Source organism: Rhinoderma darwinii, chromosome 7, assembly GCF_050947455.1.
Source record: "Rhinoderma darwinii isolate aRhiDar2 chromosome 7, aRhiDar2.hap1, whole genome shotgun sequence".
Classification (NCBI taxonomy): Eukaryota; Metazoa; Chordata; class Amphibia; order Anura; family Rhinodermatidae; genus Rhinoderma; species Rhinoderma darwinii.
The window spans coordinates 55,780,491-55,799,733 of NC_134693.1; the positions used below are offsets into that span (position 1 = coordinate 55,780,491).

Consider the following 19,243-nt stretch of genomic DNA (forward strand, 5'->3'; position numbering starts at 1 on the left):
AAAAGACAAGCGTAGAATGCTCAAATGCTGGATCCTAGCTCTGGCCATTTCATTTTTATTGGTATCAAGGGTGCATATAACAGCTAAGCCAATCACTTGTCCAATAATACGAGTTACAACTACTCCCCCGGAACTATCAGCATGAAAAAAAAACAAAAAAACTGAACGTACATGATGCAGAACAGTAGCAGATGAAACCTGAATCCCGTTAACATATGCCCTTGCATCTCCTGAAGGGGTAATAGTCACAGTGTTGTGAAGGTTTGTGATAATGCTAGGAGAAAAAATAAATAAAATTAGAAAGGTTACAACGAGCATGACTGGTGTGTTAATATACAGTGATCCATGTCCAAAGTAATTAATATTAACAACCCATAACTTACCAGTGGTTTTCGGCTATAAGTGCTCCAGACAGCTGGATGTCATGAGATGAACCAGCTTGATATTTTCCTACTGTGGTCTTCCCTTCTTTTATCATGTAAAGCAACATCTCAGACAACTGAGGATCTTCATTAAGGTTCACAAAGTTTGGTAAACGATTGTCCATTTTAAAGGTAATACCGGCTTTCTAGAAGACGACATATGGACACCGTGTTACACAGTAGAAATCGCAAAAAAAACCTCATACATTTCACATAATACATACGCAATGTTAAATACCTTTGTGTCAAAAAAGACAAAAGTATAGAAGGTATGATACATACAAAATACATACTGCACTATCTGAACAGCTTAAGAGCAGGAAAAGGCTACCGACTACTCTACTTCCCAACATAGTCAAAGTGCATCCATGTAAGAACACAACCCAATACAGAGGATTCCATTGTATTCATTATTTAGGAAGCTCTTTCGGCTGACTAAAGATTTACATAGTAGCAGTTTAAATACAGTGTACCTATGTTCCTGCAATGCTGATCCAGACCAAGACTGGGAAGGCTTTCCACAAGATTGACATTTCTGCCCATTCAGCCAAAACACTTGTCTGAAATGTCTTTGTATGTTGAAGCAGACCTTTATCCCTACTCCACCAAATTTTACTATGCAGTAGGCACCAAGCAGTCAGGTGGGTAGCTTTCTCCTGGCATCCGCCAAACCAGTTCATCAGACTGCTAGATATTGAAGCGTGTTTCATCACTCTAGAGAACGGTGCCGCTACTCCAGTCTAGTGGCGGTATGCTTTACACCACCCCAGCCGACACCTGGCATTGAGCATGGTGATTTTACACTTGTGTGCAGCTGCTCGGACATGGAAACCCAGATTTCAGCTCAGATGTCAGCAAGTAAAACCAACCTGTAATTCTTTTGTTTCCTCTTTCTTCCTTTGTTCGGCTTGCTCCAGTTTTTCTTTCCAAGCCCTTGATACGAACCCATAAAAGATTAAACAGATAAAACTTTTCTCCCACAATAAAGGATTTACATTAAAGGTATGAGCACTATTAACCATCTTCTCACATTGCAATCCCATTTGAATTGAAATAATCTTGTTGACCTCCAAAAATAATATTTCAGAATATATTCGAAAAAAGTGCACATAGACTATTACCATTGGCAAAATAAAGAAAAAGGAATATAAGAAATGGCTGGTTCATCTTGATAAGTTTACAGGAGTTTATTAATTTATGTATTTTATCAATGGATGTGCGAACCCTAAGAAACGTTATAGCGGTGCAAATAATTTGTTTGTACAATAAAAGTGGGCCAGGGTGAGAGCAATCCGTCTTGAGAACGCTCTTCCTTAAAAGAAACACAAGCAAAGCTTATTTTACCTGAACGGTGCTGTTACAGAGATCCCCTACTATAGCCTGGGCTACCATAACAGAGCAGCGTGGTCCTGAGCCACGGATATCCAGACATCACATCATTTTACAATGACGACTACCCGCAGCAAGATACTAATAGGACACCAGTGATGATGGGGCTTGTATAAAGGGCTACATTTTCTGCAGTCAGGCTCCATGACGCATTCTTGTCTAACTGCCAGTTTAACATTTTGCCAGCCTCGGAGGGGCTTAGTTGTGTGCACCTCCCACTGTTATCCATGTAAGGAGAGGTAACTAACATATGACTGGCAATTACTGGCCTTAAAAAACGCAGTCATAGAGAACGCAGCCACTTGATGCTGTAATGTAGAAAATACACAAAAATACTTTGATGTAAAAGTAAAGAACACATGTAAACCCATGTAACGGCAGATTTTTTATTTTCGACCGGGGTGTTCCTTTAAAAATAAGGGTTGTCCAGGATTAGAAGGGGAAAAAAAAAAAAACAGGTTCTGCTTTTTTTTTTTTTTTTTCCAGGACCATCACCATGCCAGTCTATGGAATGAGCTGCAATGCCAGACAGCGCCCACGGTCAGTGTAATTTTTACTGGAAAGACTAAAATAAAAAATACTTTTTCCATTCCTAAACCACCATTTTAATAGGCACTTGACCACAGAGAGGTCTCCCTGTTTGTAGTTGTGTGCCTTTTAATGAAGCCAATTTCCACACAACCACTTCCCTGTATGTCTTTGCAGCGTAGTGGATGCCTAAGAGAATCTGAACATGATCAAGAAAACTTTGTGAGTTATGAACAAGATAACTTACTTAAAGGCTATGTATATCTTTGAAAACGTTTTTTTAATAAAAATGTGTATCAGTGTGTTTGGTGCAACATTTTAATAACTTTTTATTCAAAATAATTTTTCTTTTTTGAGATACAGCTGAAAAAAGAAGAAGAATAGCAGCACATAAACACGCAAAGTATGCGTAGTTGTGTGTGCACAAGCCTTACGACCTCAGACTCCAGTCCCACATATGTATTTCCAAACAAATAGGCAGCACAACACCGGTTCCAATTCAGTGAAAAAAGGTTTATTCACTCATACGTCAGTGCAACGTTTCAGCCCACATGGGCCCTTCTCAAGCATTCTTGAGAAAGGCCCATGTGGGCTGAAACGTTGCACTGACGTATGGGTGAATAAACCTTTTTTCACTGAATTGGAACCGGTGTTGTGCTGCCTATTCGTTTGGAAATGCTTTATATTCCTGTATACAGAGCAGCTAGATCGTGTGCTGAGACCTGAATCCGTCCGTTAAATGTGATCCACCTGTTATCAAATCACATCTTAGTTCGTAACTTAAATGTGATCGATAACAGCTCGATCCCGCTGTCACTGAACCAGTCAGTGCTGCTGACCTGACCGTTACAGATTTAAAGAGGCTCTGTCACCAGATTTTGCAACCCCTATCTGCTATTGCAGCAGATCGGCGCTGCAATGTAGATTACAGTAACGTTTTTATTTTTAAAAAAGGAGCATTTTTGGCCAAGTTATGACCATTTTTGTAGTTATGCAAATGAGGCTTGCAAAAGTCCAAGTGGGCGTGTTTAATGTAAAAGTCCAAGTGGGCGTGTATTATGTGCGTACATCGGGGCGTTTTTACTACTTTTACTAGCTGGGCGTTCTGATGAGAATCATCATCCACTTCTCTTCAGAACGCCCAGCTTCTGCCAGATCACGCTGTGACGTCACTCACAGGTCCTGCATCGTGTCAGACGAGCGAGGACACATCGGCACCAGAGGCTACAGTTGATTCTGCAGCAGCATCAGCGTTTGCAGGTAAGTAGCTACATCGACTTACCTGCAAACGCCGATGCTGCTGCAGAATCATTTCTAAAAGGTGTACAAAGTCTTTAAATGTGTATATAAAGTATATCAATACTAAGTTTCAAGCTTCATTTACCTGTGCAATTCTGACATCTCCTTCTCTTGTTGGTTAAGTTTGAGCTTGAGAGATGTAATTTCATGCTGACAGTGACGATACTTTTCAGAATCTATGCTCCTTGCGGACGACTGAGATGCTTTTAATTTTTCAATTTCAGATTTGAGTTCTAAATTACAAAATGTGAACATTACTAGACAAAGCAACAAAAAGAGAGAGTGGGGGAAAAAAAAAAAAAAGGGACAGTGGCAGAAATACACAAAGCAAATATGCCTGGGTGGAGATTTTATAGTCTGGTATCGAAGTTTTTTTTTATTTACTACAGTCTCTATGCCCTTTTTAAAACACGTGGCGAATTTCACACAAAAAGAAAAATGTAATATAAGTGGTCTTGAGAGAAATTAATATTTTATTGAGCTTTTTTTTCTATAGCAGTTTCGAATAGCTTTAACAGAAGGAAACCAGTCTATTACAGATTGTGTAGAGGTCACCAATCTTCCTCAGCCTCCACGCTGACAAATCTACCTCATCATGCAGCAATTCTGGTTAGGTCAGGATCACACACAGTTTTTAGACAGTTTTTTTTTTTGCCAAACACTAGTGGATACAAAAAAAAAAAAAAAAAGAGGGAGATGCATCAGTCTACTTTGTAACGGTTTTTCCTTATGGATCCACTACTGGCTTTGGCTCCAAAAAACCTGAGCCAAAAACTGTGTGTGTGATTCTGGCCTTAAGGTCTGGTGCCCAAGGGTCAGATACACTGCGTAAAAACTGCGCAGCATATTCGACCTGGAACCCGCAGCACGTCCCGTCCAAAGTGCAGTCGACTGAGCTATTGATTCCGCAAAAAAAAAAAAAGAAACCTTACGGAACAGAGACGGACTGAACTATTTGCAACGGAAGAATTACCATTGACTATGGTTTGCCTTTCCATCTATGGGTTCCCCCACCGGAAAGGCCTGCGGAACCCATCAACTGAAACCGAACGCTGATTTTTATTCCCTTTTTGTAAAGCAAGTGCAATTTATTTATTAGAATGACCGGTTTTAATACTCGTAGAATTCTTATTGGTTGCTGCAATGAAGAAGCTGAAAGTCTATAAATTATGGTATATTTCCAGAAAAATTCAAGTCAGAACTTTAGAAATCAGCCTGCAGCCAGGGCATTGTAGCTCTTTACAGAAGCAGAGAATTGCAGGCAACGTAGGTATATTGTAGACATATAATTGGGTATGCCCGGCTGCTGATGTAACCGGTCTCACAGAAAAAGAATTGGTTATTTAGAACACATTTCACTTACCTCGGATGAGTTTGGCATTCATGTCCTCATTGACCTTGGCGAGGTTTATGATGAGACGGGCCTGTTTTGCATATCTCAATGTGCCGAGAGTCTCCTCGACATTACTGATGGCAGGGCTGACTGTAGCAATCATTGCAGTTTTTGAGTTGCCTCCTAGACTCTCTTTCAACAACCTTTGTGGAATCAGAAAGATACATTTACGCATAGTATAATTATAATCCCCTAATGTCATTTAGAGATACTTAGGGAAGCAAAATTGGGATGGGGTGTATATTAGAAGGCTGCACCCCAATACAAATTGCTGCATATGGCGCAGCAATTTTTCATAGCACAGAACTCCTTTAAACGGTGTACAGTTAAAAATGAGCATTCCCAAATTGCTGCATGTGGGGCACAATTTGATTAAAGGGGTTGCCCAGTCCCTAAAAATTGATGGCCAATCCTCAGGATAGGCCATCAATATCTGATCGGTCGGGGTCCGACCGACAGGACCCCCGATAAGCTGTTAAAAGTGCTGCTTCCTTCATTTCCTGTACTGCTCACACTGTGAATCGGCGACACACTTGTAGCAGCGGTTCACGGTATTACATCCTTCTCCCATTCACTTCAATGGGAGAAGGTGAAACGCTGCTACTGCGGTGTCGGCAATTAACAATGCGAGCAGTGACCGGAATAAAGGGGAAGCAGCGATCGTACGAGCACTGCTGCAACTTCAAACCAGCTGATCGGCGGGGGTCACGGCATTCAGACCCTGACAGATCAGATATTGATGGCCTATCCTGAGGATAGGCCAGCAATTTTTAGGGACTGGATAACCGTTAAAGTATAGGACCACTTTAAAATGATGCTCCTAAAGTAAGGGGACCTGTTCAAATAAAGTCTGATCTTACAGTAGTGTTCCTCAACTCTGTCCCTTGCTAACCTAAAGACACTAGAAGAGGGGGCAAAGAGTATGGGTATGTGCACACGAGAACTGTCTTTTACATCTGAAAAGACACTGTTTTCAGGAGAAAACAGCTGCGTCCTTTCAGATGTAAAAGCTCCTCCTCGCATTTTGCGAGGCGTCTTTGACGCCCGTAATCTTGAGCTGCTCTTCATTGACTTCAATGACGAACCGCTCAAATTACGTTGCAAAGAAGTGTCCTGCACTTCTTTGACGAGGCAGTCATTTTACGAGTCATCGTTTGACAGCTGTCAAACGACGACGCGTAAATGACAGGTCTTCGGCACAGTACGTCGGCAAACCCATTCAAATGAATGGGCAGATGTTTGCCGACGTATTGTAGCCGTATTTTCAGGCGTAAATCGAGGCATAATACGCCTCGTTTACGCCTGAAAATAGGTCGTGTGAACCCAGCCTAACTCGCCTACATCTGTCTTGCTTCTTTCTAATCAAATGTTTAGAAGTAAAGGAGGGGACAGATGGAAGATGAAACCACCAATGCTACATTTTTATCAAGTCTTTTCAGCTGTTTGATACTGCCAGACTGAAAAGAATCACATATTTCTTCCAAAACGACAGCACTCACGTCCAGGATAAAATGCAAATATTTTTTATTGCACCATTCTAAAGGCAGCTCTGGATGAGAATAGGCTAATAAATGTTGTAAATTGGGCTACGATAAGTAATACAATATATTTACAAAGTTACTCTAAAGGGGAGTTCACATAACGTATTTTGGTCAGGCAGAAAATATCTGCCTCAAAGTTCCTTCATGAACTTTGAATTGCCAGCGTTTTTTTTACGCTTTTTTTTTTTCCTCGCCAAAAATGTTGCAAATGTGCGGCGTGGGTTATTTTTGCCTCCCATTTATTTCAAATGGGAGGTCAGAGGAATTTGCCAAATGCCACCCAGGAAAGAAAAAAGCCTCTGCCTCCAATTGAAATCAATGGGTGGTAATATTAGGCGTTTCTTGGAGCGGATTCCGACATGGCTTCCGCATCAAAATCAGAGCCATAAAGTGCTGTGTGAACTACCCCTAATGCAGATTATAGCTATATATAAATATTGTTAAATAGTGTTCAAACTTACAACTTTGTTGGGTGATTCAGTCAGCTGGTAAAAAACCTTTTGTGTGTGATATTTTTATAAAAAAAATTAAATTCTATACATTACCATGGACCAACTAAATGTATACATCAATGTAGTGATTATGAGGTATGTTGCCATAACAAGTCTTTTAACCCCTTAATGAACGGGCATGTTTGTACCTTAATGACCAAGCCAGATTTGTCAAATCTGGTATGTCTGACTTTATCAGAGAATAACTCTGTGAAAGTTTTGAATATCCAAGTAATTCTGACATTGTTTTTTCATCACATGTTGTACTTTATTTTAGTGGTAAGAGTAGACTGATACGATTTGCGGAAATTAATTAAAAAATAGAAAAATGGAAGAAATTTTGGAAAAATTACCTTTTTCCCCTATTTTTAACTGCAATTGGTCACATATGTACACATACTGTACAATTTTTTTAATATATATTTCTATCTCTTTACTCTATTTTGGCAGCACTTTTGAAAAAATAAAATAAATTTTCAGCAATTTAGAGGACTTACAAATTGAATAATAATTTTATAAATTTTGAAGTACATTTTGTTTTCCTGCACCAAGCCAGGTTTTCAGAGGCTCATAGGTCTCAGAGTGATGGAAACCCCCACAAATGACCCCATTTAGAAAACTAGACCCCTTAAGGTATTTACCTAAGGGTATAGTAAGTATTTTGACCCCACAGTTCTTTGCTAAATTTAATGCATATCAGGTGAAAAAAAATAAAATTTCACTTTTTTCATAAAAGTATTTGTTTGAAGACAGATTTCTTTGTAAAGCGAACATGAAAATGAAGAAACACACCCCAAAATCTATCACCCTCTTTCTCCGGTTTTCAAAAATACCCACATTGTGGCCCTAATGCGTTGTTTGGACACACGGCAGGGTCCCAAAGGAAGGGAGCACCCGGAGGCTTTCAGGACTCATATTTTGCTTGAAAATGTTTTAGGCCCCACTGTACATTTGGAGAAGCTTTGAGCTGCCAGAACGATAGAAACTCCCCATAAACTACCCCATTTCGAAAACTAGACCCCTTAAGGTATTTATCTAGGGGTATAGTTAGCATTTTGACCACACAGGTTTTTCGCTAAATATATTGGAATTAGTCTGTAAAAATTAAAATGTACTTTTTTTCTGAAACATAGAAATTTTTATTATTTACAAGGAATAACGAAGAAAATGCACCCCAACATTTGTAAAGCAATGTCTCCCGATTACGACAATACCCCATATGTGGTAATGAACTGCTGTTTGGACCCACAGCAGGGCTCAGAAGGGGAAGGGAAGGAGCGCCATTTGGATTTATGATTTTGCTGGAATGGTTTTCGGTGCCATGTCGCATTTGCAATGCACTGGACTGACCAAAACAGTGGAAACCCACCAAAAGTGACCCCATTTTGGAAAAACCTTCAAGGAATTTTTCTAGGGGTATAGCGAGCATTTACACCCCACGGGTCTTTTGCAGAGTTTATTGGAATTAGGGCGCGAAAATTAATATCAACATTTTTTCCACTAAAATGTTGCATTCTCATTTTCACAAGGGATAAAGGAGGAAAAAAACCACCATTTTTTATAAAGCAATTTCTCCCGAGTACGGAAATACCCCTCATGTGGTCAAAAGTTTTTTCATTAGAAATGAATTAACCCTTTCAGGACTGATCCATTTTTTGCTTTCATATTTTAGATTTTCACTCCCCGCTTTACAAGAGCCATAACTTTTTTATTTTTCCATCAATAGAGCGGTGTGAGGGCTTATTTCTTGCGGGAGGAGCTGCAGTTTTTATTGGTACCATTTTTTGGTATATAAAAAGTGATTCAAAAGTTGTGTTACATTTATTTTTTTTTAGAGCGAAGGTGACAAAAAAAAAAAAAAAAACAGCGATTTTGGCGGTTTCAATTATTAATTTTTTTTAAGGTGTGCACTGTGCAAATTAAATAATGGTATATTGTAATAGTTCCGACTTTTACGGACGTAGCGATACCAATTTTGTTAATTTTTTTACATTACTTCAGAAGAAAAATGCGAAAAAGGTGTTTTGTTTTTTTAACTTTAAAAAAAAAAAAATTCTCACTACTAATAACTATAATTCTTCTACACATTTTATTAATCAATCCCCTTAGGGGACTTGATCCAGCGATCATTGGATCACTGGTACAATACACTGCAATACCAATGTATTGCAGTATATTGTTATTCTTACAGGCTTCTGTAACAGAGCGATCGCTGTACCTGTCCGTTAGTACCGAGGGGGCCTGCTGTAATACACAGCCGACACCCGCAGTGTATGGAGCGGGCTCCGCACGTGAGCCGGCTCCATACATCAACCGCCGCACCATGATGGGCAATTAAGTCATAGTGCGCAAAGGGGTTAATGCACAGCGGATGGTTCAAAGTGAAAATTGCAATTTTCCACTGATACGCCATTTTAGTGCATAATATGTTGTGACCAGTGTGTGCCACAGAAGACAAATACCTCATAAAACGTTAAGCGGGTTCTCTCGGGTATGGCGACGCCATATGTGTGGGCGCAAACTGCTGCTTGGGCACGCTGCAGACCTCAGAAGGGAGGGAGCGCCATTTTGCTTGGTAGGTTTCTGTTTTAGGTTTCGCTGGTATTTCAGTTTATAATGTGGGGGCATATGTAATCTGTGCGGAGATCATCAGGGCATAATAAGAGGGTATAATAATGGGGTAAATAAATAATAATTTGCAGATATGTGGCCGGTGTCGCACTGATAAATGGCGCCCGATCTTATCCACTTTTGGAACACTCTGCACATTTTGCATCGCCATATTCTGAAAGCCAAATTTTTTTTATTTTTTTCACCACCGGAGCCCTGTGAGGGCTTATTTGTTGCGGGACAATCTGTAGTTTTCATTGGTACCATTATGGGGTACATGCGATTTTTTTTTTAGCACTTTTTATTCCATTTTTTTGCAATCCTGAGCAAAAAACAGGAATTCTGACACTGTTTTTTAGGTTTTCTTTTTGCGGCGCTGACCATACGCTATAAATTACATTTTTACTTTATTCTGCGAGTTGGTACGGTTACGGCGATACCAGATGTATATAGGTTTGGTCCTTTTTTTTAGCGTTTGCACAATAAAATGACTTATTTATAAAAAAAAATTCTGTGTCACCATATTCTGAGAGACATAATTTTTTAGTCAAAAAAGCTGTGTAAGGGCTTGTTTTTTGCGGGACGGATAGAAGTTTTTATTGGTACTATTTTCGGGTACATGCGACTTTTTGATCACTTTTTATTCTTTATTTAGGGAGCGGTGGTGACCAAAAAAAATTGTGATTCTGTCGTAGTTTTTTATTGATTTTTTTTGGGGTGTTCATCGTGCGGGAAAAATAACATTATAGTTTGATAGTTGGGTTCGTTACGAACGCGGTGATACAAAATATGTGTACTTTAATGTGTTCATTTTTTTTCTATAATAAAAGTCTTACTATAGGAAAAAAAGCATTTAGTGTTTATAGAACTTATAACTTTTATTTTTACACTTTTTTGAAAACATTTTTATTACTTTTTTTTTTACTTGTCCCACTAGGGGACACTTAGACTTGCAGCTTTGATCGCTGCTAGAGTACATTACACTACACACGTAGTGTAGTGTAATGTACTCTAACTGTCATTGTGACGTGACTGTCACACTGACAGGAAGCAGAGGAGGAACGGCCGGAGGCTGTTCCTCCGAGGCTTCCGTACATGGCAACCCGGAGGTCATTATCTGAGCTCAGATTGCCGTGGCAAGCATCGGTAGCCCCCACGATCACTTGGTGGGGGCTGCCGATGTGCTTCAAACCACTTAAATGCGGCGACGGCAATCCGATGCCGCACTTAAGGGGTTAACCGCCGAAAGCAGCGGCGATAGTCCGCTGTCCGGCGAGACTGATGTCTCAGCGGTCTAGGACAACTGTCAGCGCGCGTCTGTCACTCAGTGTTTACACAGAGTGACAGTTTGAAATGCGGATGAAAATGAACGTCCTGGAGCGGGAACTAGCAGCCGACCATGACGTTCCTTTTCGTCCTTGGTCGTGAAAGGGTTAAAAAGGACCGGTCTTAAAAGTTAAACTGGTTAATTGACCTGAATAGCACTGGGTTTTTTCTTCCTAGACCCCTCCCCCCCCCCCACCCGATATGATCCACTGTTTTGTTGGCTCCCTCTATGCTAATTATCTGTAGTTAGCCAACAAGGTTAAACTATCCTCAAGCTGCCTCGCATGGATTGGTCAGCATCAGAGGCAGGGAAGCTGGCTCCACCCTGTTGGCTAACTACAACAAATTAGCATATAGGGAGCCAATACAACAGTGGACAATATCTCAGGAACCAGGAGGGTCTAGGGAGAAAAAAAATAAAATAAAATGCTGGAATCCGGGAGAAAACGATACAGGTCAGTTAACTAGTACAACTTATTTGACCTAGTGACAGGTCCTCTTTAAGACAGCCTACTCTTTCTGAAAATGGAGTCAGACAACTACCATCTGGACCCCTCGTTCAGTAATCATTTTAAGATTTTACTTACCAAGTGAGGACCGATTCTCTGTATGGAATGAAGACCTTCTTCGTCTGAGAGTTTTCAGATAAAGCAGAAATGACTTTTCCTAGGGTCAACAGGGATTTGTTGATACTAACTCCTTCCTGTGGGCATTAGAGAGTCATTTACTATGCTATATATGGCTAAATAACTTTGTATACCACTGTGTGCATCTGTAGGGTCACACCTTGAGGCGCTCTCCACTGGTCTTTGCAGTGTTACATCTCTCACTGCCTGCCAGGTCCACAAGGTTGATCAGACTGGTAACCCGGTGATCATGCTCTTCCCCATCCACAATCTCGGTCTGCAAGCAAATAAATCTTCAAGTAAAACTGCACAGAGATCGACTCCAATACCACTGCTCTATATAGTAGGACAATAATAAAAATAGCTGAGGAAGCTAAAGAAATGTATTTGGTCTTCTCTAGAGCATACAAAGAACTGTTATTCAGATTTTATGGTTTTACGTTAAAAAAAATAAAAATAAAAAATAGATGAGATGAGGAAACAATCATGATACATGGGCGGCTTGAGTGCTCGAGAGGAGTTGGGGGCGGAGGGAGGAGATGCATCCTGGCAGGGACTCTGAAGGGGTGGGGACACTAGGAGCAGGGCTCTGTGGGGGTAGGGAAGGGAAAGTGGTATTGGCGAGTCAGGGGGAATACGAATGAAGCAGGGGCACATAAAAAAAATAAAAGAAATTGCAGCCACTTTAGTTACCTCCCCAGCCTTCCTACCACAGTCACTCACGACTGGCTGGCTCTTCCGCAGCAAAGCTCTAGGATCTTCTGTCGCCACAGCTGGCATGGAAGAAAGCTCTGCCTCCTCCTCACATGCATATCAAGGCACTAAGAGGAGGAGCTGGGCTCTTTGCATATGGTTTGCTTTGTAGAAAAGAACAGGCCCTGTGATGTAATGGGCCTGTTCCTTTCCCCAAAGTAAGCTTTGAGCCCCATTGTAGCGGTCTAGCAGGCAGGCCCAAACTTGTGGTCAGGCTCCTAACGGCAGTATCGGCTATACTGCCCTGATGGTGACCCTGGGGTCATGTAAATAGACATAAATCCAAACACGTGTGATTGTGAAAGGGGGTTGTCCAGTATTTAAAATTGGATCTGCTCTTTCCAGAAACAGTGCCACATCTGTCCATGGGCTGTGACTGGTATTGTACTTTATTCTCAGTCACTTTAAAACGGTTGAGCTGCAATACCAGACGGTGCCCATGTACAGATGTTGCAGTCTCTGGGGAAAAAAAATCTGGACAACCACTTTAAAATTAAAAAAGTTTTACCTTTGTCTGGGTCATGATGAGAGTAAACACAGAGTGTGATCTGGAACTTTTATCATTCATTCCAGTCGCAGCAGTTGCCCTCTGCTTATTTCCCAGCTGCAGCCAACTCTAAAACACAGAAAAAAAGGTGAATTATAAACACCAATTAGATTAACAGAATAAATAAGATATGATGAAATGAAAAAAATAAAATAAAATTAAAAAAAACAGTCACAGAAGGAAATCCTTGGTCTATACAATAGGAAACTAAAAATATAGGAATGTCTATTACTGGCATTGTTCTTAGAGGTTGAAATTATATTTTACGGCTTGGTAATTGTTGTGTGCAGGTCCATGGCATAACTTACAGAAAATGTACTGCCCCATCAGTGTACATATTTATTATCTGCACTTGGCATAGTGTATATATTACACAAAAAGGTTACAATGTGTGTGCGCGCGCACACACACACACACACACACACGTGTCTTACTTGTTTTTGTACGCTGCTCGAGGAAGACACTAATTTGAAAACCTAATAAAAAAAAGTTACATTTGTTTGCCCATCCCATTGTCCTGGATGTCTGATGCGGGACAATTTCTCCAATGGTGCTGCACTGACCTCACCGAGACTTGTACAAATCCGGCAAAATTGTGGTAGTAACAACGCTACTATAAGGGGAACATGTTATCTTTTATGAATGACTCCATATCTGTACATTGAGGCGCTATGCTTTCTTTTTCTTTTTTTTTTATCACTTTAGAATGCCAATCATTTGATTGGGGCCTGTAGAAATACACATGCTGCATTCAAATGAATAAAACTGATTTTTAGGCACAGAAATTTCTGCCACTGTTGCATGATCTTCCAAGCCCTACTTAAAGTGAAGATCATCAATTCAAAAGCAGCATCTCTCACCTGGATGTCTTGAAAAGAAGATACAACATTTCTGAAAAATAAAATAAAGCAAATTCAGCATGTATAGTAAGAAAACCATGATTAATGCACTCAGGACATTACAACATCTGTGTCTTTATAACACCTACAAGTAAACAGACTGTTGCTGCTCTAGAAGCGTCTACTTACGTGGACAGATCTTCCACATATGGACCCATCAGTGGGTGTTCCCGAACTCTGAGCTGTCAATAGAAGACATTGGTTAAAGTAAAATGTTTGTTTTTAAGTGCCAATTTTTTTAATGTTTTGGAGCGCAGAGTCAAAGTCCTGACCCAATTCCCCTTTAGATGCTGTGGCAAGACCTTAAATAGGCAGTTCTTGCACGGAAAAAAAAAACAATTCCTCAGGGAGCAGTGGGACAAAATTCCCCCACAGTGATGTAAAAGACTCATCACAAGTTAATCGCAAACATTTAATTAGAGTTCTTACTGCCAATGGCTTCATAACCAGTTATTCAATCAAGGGGGCAATTACTTTTTCATACGGGTGATATAGGCTTTAATATATGGAATGATCATTTAAAAAGAGGCAATTTTGTATTCACTCGTTTTGGCTTCATCTTACATCAAAATTAGTTGGATGCTCTGAAAAATTTAAATGTGACGATATCAGCAAAAATAGAACCAAATAGAGTGAGGAGCAAATACTTTTTTACAGCAACGTACATAACAGGACTAAACTTAGTACATAAATACAGTACCAAAACCAGGCATAAAAAATACACAGTACTAGAAACCATGACGTTCAGTGACTCACGGGTGACACATTCTTTGGTTGAAGTAGTTTCCTTCACCTTTCTTCTCCATTCGGCCCAGAACCGTCATGAAAACTTCTACCAGCTACATTTCTTTTTTGAATCAAGTAATTTTTTTTATTCTCAGCAAAAAAGAAAAACAATTGTGATACAACATCACATCCAAAACAGCCACTCCCTCCTCCCCCAGCTTCCAGACTATGTACAAACACAATAGTAGCACATAAAACAGTACCGAATACATTACATAACATATGTAAATCTATGACATACATATAAATCACATGCATTCAAATCCCTAGGTCTATCAGGTTACCCTAAACAACACGTATTGCCCACAAGGCTAGGACGTTGCAGGATGCACCTCAGCTGCAGCATCAGTCGGCAAGTTCTGACCCCGTCTCTCCACCCATGAAGGCCATATTTTATCAAATGTGTGAATATATTTTTCCATTCGTGTCAGCCACGTTACAAAATTCATCCAACCAATGTTGTGCAAGTTTCCTAGCCACATATAACATACGGCAACATGTTCAGAAACAGAGATATCTTCCTCGTACCCCAAAACACATACAAATGGTGTAAAATCCACTGACACCTGATATACAGAAGAAAGTGTCCACTACCTCAGACCAAAACTGTCTCAGCTGCACACATTGCCACATCATATGTATCAACGTGCCAGGTTCCCCACCACACCTGGGACAGTCAGAAGAGTCCCTGAAGCCATTTTCAGTCAGAAACACTGGTGTTCGATAAACCCTATGTATCAGAAATAGAGATATACAATGTGCCTCATTCATAGATAATTTAGGAATCCGCAATCATATATCCCCCCACTGACTTTCTTCTATGGCCCAAGATCTTTCCCATTTACTCAGCAATATGGAAGGAAATTCGCCTAGAAACCTTGTCAACAAGCTTTTGTATAAAAGAGAAATAAGGCTAGATGTGACTGGCCTTGCTAATAACTCCTATCAGGACATGGTCTGTTACTGCGACTGCAGTGTTCCTACTCTCCATTCCGTACGCGTGACGGATCTGAAGAGAATTATAAAATAGAGTATGAGGGAGACCAAATTCTCATTGCAGACATGAGAACAACTTCAATTCCTGATTTTCCAACAACTGGCCCATTCTACGTACCCACTTTATTCTTCCACAGAGCAAAATCGGTTAAGGTAATCATAGGAGATAACCAAGGTGTATCCCAAACAGTCGTATATAGTGTACATCCCACAATACCTTGCATATCCCTAACACACCACCATAGTTTGTGCATCAAATAGAACATTGGAATTTTTTTCGTATGCTGTTGAAATTTATGAGCCTCAAGCGCCATACATCTAATTTAAAGTTTAAAGCGGGCCAAAAGGGGGGTCAAATACATTTTTCAAAGTCCTCCATTTTCATGGAGATTTCTACACCTAGATATTTAAAGGATGCAACACACTTCATAGGGAGATCTGCACCTGTCACCTGCTCGCTCGTATCATCCACCCGCATCGGAACAGACTTGGACCATTTAATGGTCAATCTGGAGAATCGACCAAACTCCCCAATAGAAGACATGGCTGCATCCAAGGAAGCAGCATCATCCTCTAAAAACAGTAGCATGTCATCAGCGTATAGTGCTAGTTTATCCTCTTGCTCTCCATGACGGAACCCGACAATAGCCACTGAACCCCTAATCAGAATTGCTAACGGCTCTATAGCTATGGCAAAAAGCAGTGGAGAAAGCAGACAACCCTGCCGTGTACCTCTCCCCAGTGGAAATGTGTCTGTCATAAAGTTATTCACGCTAAGTCTAGCCACAGGTCTATCATATAACATCTTAATCCATGAGATAAACAAATCCCCAAAGCCCATTCCACACTATCGAAGGCCTTTGCCGCATCCAAAGAACAAAGCACTCGTCTACCTGAGTGATCAGCTGGAAGTTGTAAATTTAAAAAAAAAACAAAAAAACAAAAAAAAACAGCTTTCTGAGATTTAGAGCTGTAGAGTTATTAGGCATAAAACCAGTTTGATCAGGGTGTATTACCGTCGTGATGACCTTAGAGGCGTGAATTGCTATGGCCTTAGCGATAATTTTGACGTCTACTGGCAGTAAAGATATCGGTCTAGAAGACTCCGCTAGCAAAGGATCCTTACCAGGTTTCAAAAGAGCCACCATCATAGCCTCTCTCCTAGTATCAAGTAGGTTCTGGTCTTTAACAGCAGATGTAAAAACATCCAGAAGATGCGTCAAAAGTACATCACCTAGTTTTTTTTTTTAAATTTCCACCGGAAGGCCATCCGATCCCGGAACCTTACCATTAGCTAGAAATGCTACCGCCTCCTGCAACTGCAATGGGGTCTCCAAAAAGTCCTTATCAATAGAGGATAAACATGGCAATGAAATACCTGACAAGCATGATTCCGCAGATACATGAACTATATAAAGAAGCATAGTAAGATTGAAATACATCTTCTATCTCTGCACTAGCAGACACCAAAACCCCCTCCATATTTCGTATAGATGCAATATACGTTTGACCATATTGTGCTCTCGCGACCATAGCAAGCATATGTCCCGCCTTCTCCCCTTCAGCATAAGAACGTGGTCTCTGAAACATCCTCTTATTTTCAGCTACTTCCATTAAATGCGTTTTCAGTAGGTCCCGAGTCTCACGCCAATCAGCTAAAGACGTAATGGTATTATTCAGAACATGAGTCGCCTCAGTCTGTTGCACCCTATCCCTAAGAGAATCACCCAACTTTCTAGTTTTCAATTTGACCCTACTTACCAACTGAATCAAACCCCATCTTAGTGTAGCCTTCATAGCATTCCAAACCATTCTTGCATATGCCGTGCCTACAGTTTCGGAAAAATAATCCTTCAGTATCTTAAGCACATCAGAAACATTTAACCAAAAGGCATTCAACCTACACAGTGTCCTATGTGTTCTAGTACCTTGAGCTAGAGAGATAACCAACAAGAAGGGAGAATGATCAGAGCGTGCCCTAGGTAGATATTCGACTGTTACAATCGCCCCGGCTACAGTCTCAGGGCCCAATCCAAGATCTATACGGGACAGGCTGTTATGTGAGCTAGAAAAACATGAATAGTGTTTATCGTGGGGCAGTTATAGGACCATCCACACTCGCTCCATCATTATTACATTTATCCCAATAGGGGTGTATGTAGTTATTAAAATCAGCTAGCAGAACAAACGGTATACCTGGTCTAGTGCCAGTAAAATGCAGAACCTTTCTAAGTACATCAGTTAAAGGGATGTGGAATATAAACTCCAATAATTATATATTGTTTAGAGTATATAGTGCAATGAAGACAAACATATCTCCCCTCGTCATCAATATCAACTTGAAGACACTGAAAGGGTATCAAATGATGTATCACCAGACTGACACCACTTGAGTAACTGGTGTGAACAGAATGATATTCATGACTCATCCACGCACGATGTATAGTTGCAATTCTATCCCTTGAGAGGTGAGTTTCTTGTAAACCTAGTATAGCTGGAAAATGAGACTTAACATATTCAAAGATAGCCATACGCTTAACAGGGTCTCCAAGGCCCCGAACATTCCAGGATATAGTCGTGACATTAAGAGAGCCATAAGCTTTATAGAAAGAAGCGAAACAGGAGAGATACAGTATATGTAAAACAAGTATGCATACTCTGGAAGAACCCCAAAAAATTACCCAGGACCCCCTCCCCCAAACCAAAACAACCCACATACGCCAAAAGACCTGCTTTAGCCAAAGCAAGTCAGGGCACCAGTCCTCCTTGAACCTGGACAACATGTTTCAGACAAATCAAACTTCAGCGTCCTGTAACCACTCCTAGATTCAAAGGAAAGTCTGTTAAATCAGCATCTAGTGTTTCGGAGCAACCGGCTCCCTGGAAAAAACTATTTTTGCAGATATGTCTAGGCCAATTTCACCATCTATCCATCTGCATCCCGAATACGACGTTCACTACGGTCAAGCCATCTCACAGCGTCCTTAGAGTTCTCAAAGAAATGCCTTTCCCCCAAGGCAACCACTCGAAGCTTTGCAGGATACACCACATAGGGGATCTGGAGAGCACGCAATCTCCTCTTTACCTCCAGGAATAAAAGACGTTTCTTTTGGATATCCGCTGAGAAGTCTGGAAAGCACGCTATACGATGGCCATCAACAGTAACATCTTTCATATCCCGGGCTGCTTTCAGAATGGCATCTCTGTCACCATAATGTAGGAGCTTAACAAACATGGTCCGCAGCTGTGACCCAGGCAGAAGTGGTCTCATGGGAACCCTGTGAGCACGTTCCACAGCATACATGGGCAACAAAATCGCATCACCAAAAGTAGATTTCAGCCACGTTTCAACGTATTCAGTCGGGGTATTACCCTCAGTGCGTTCAGGCAAAACCACCAATCGGACATTATTTTGTCGGAGTCTGTTCTCCAAATCATCCGCCTTAGCTTGCAGATTCCAAATGGCGCGGTCATGGTGCAAAACATCTTTGCATAGGTAAAATGGCGCCCTCGATATCACTAACGCGGCCCTCCACTGCCGCCATCCTGTCAGACTTTCTGCAAATCATGTCGGATAAGCCCCAAGTCCTCACGTACACCTCCCAACTGTAGCGCATGGAGGATAGCGTGGTATTGC

The 19,243-nt window shown here is 40.8% G+C and overlaps 1 protein-coding gene across 1 annotated transcript in view; it reads right to left on the reverse strand.

Annotated features, from left to right (window-relative positions):
* KIF14 (kinesin family member 14) overlaps window positions 1-19,243 on the reverse strand; it is a 64,956-nt gene that overhangs the window by 30,567 nt on the left and 15,146 nt on the right. The window contains exons 6-15 of the mRNA XM_075833392.1: window positions 13,954-14,006; window positions 13,786-13,816; window positions 12,887-12,994; window positions 11,786-11,902; window positions 11,587-11,702; window positions 5,002-5,174; window positions 3,724-3,871; window positions 1,292-1,355; window positions 384-568; window positions 172-274 (exon numbers count right to left, since the gene is read on the reverse strand). Of these exons, the coding sequence (XP_075689507.1) occupies window positions 172-274; window positions 384-568; window positions 1,292-1,355; window positions 3,724-3,871; window positions 5,002-5,174; window positions 11,587-11,702; window positions 11,786-11,902; window positions 12,887-12,994; window positions 13,786-13,816; window positions 13,954-14,006 (1,098 nt within the window). The remainder of the gene's footprint in view (window positions 1-171; window positions 275-383; window positions 569-1,291; window positions 1,356-3,723; window positions 3,872-5,001; window positions 5,175-11,586; window positions 11,703-11,785; window positions 11,903-12,886; window positions 12,995-13,785; window positions 13,817-13,953; window positions 14,007-19,243) is intronic.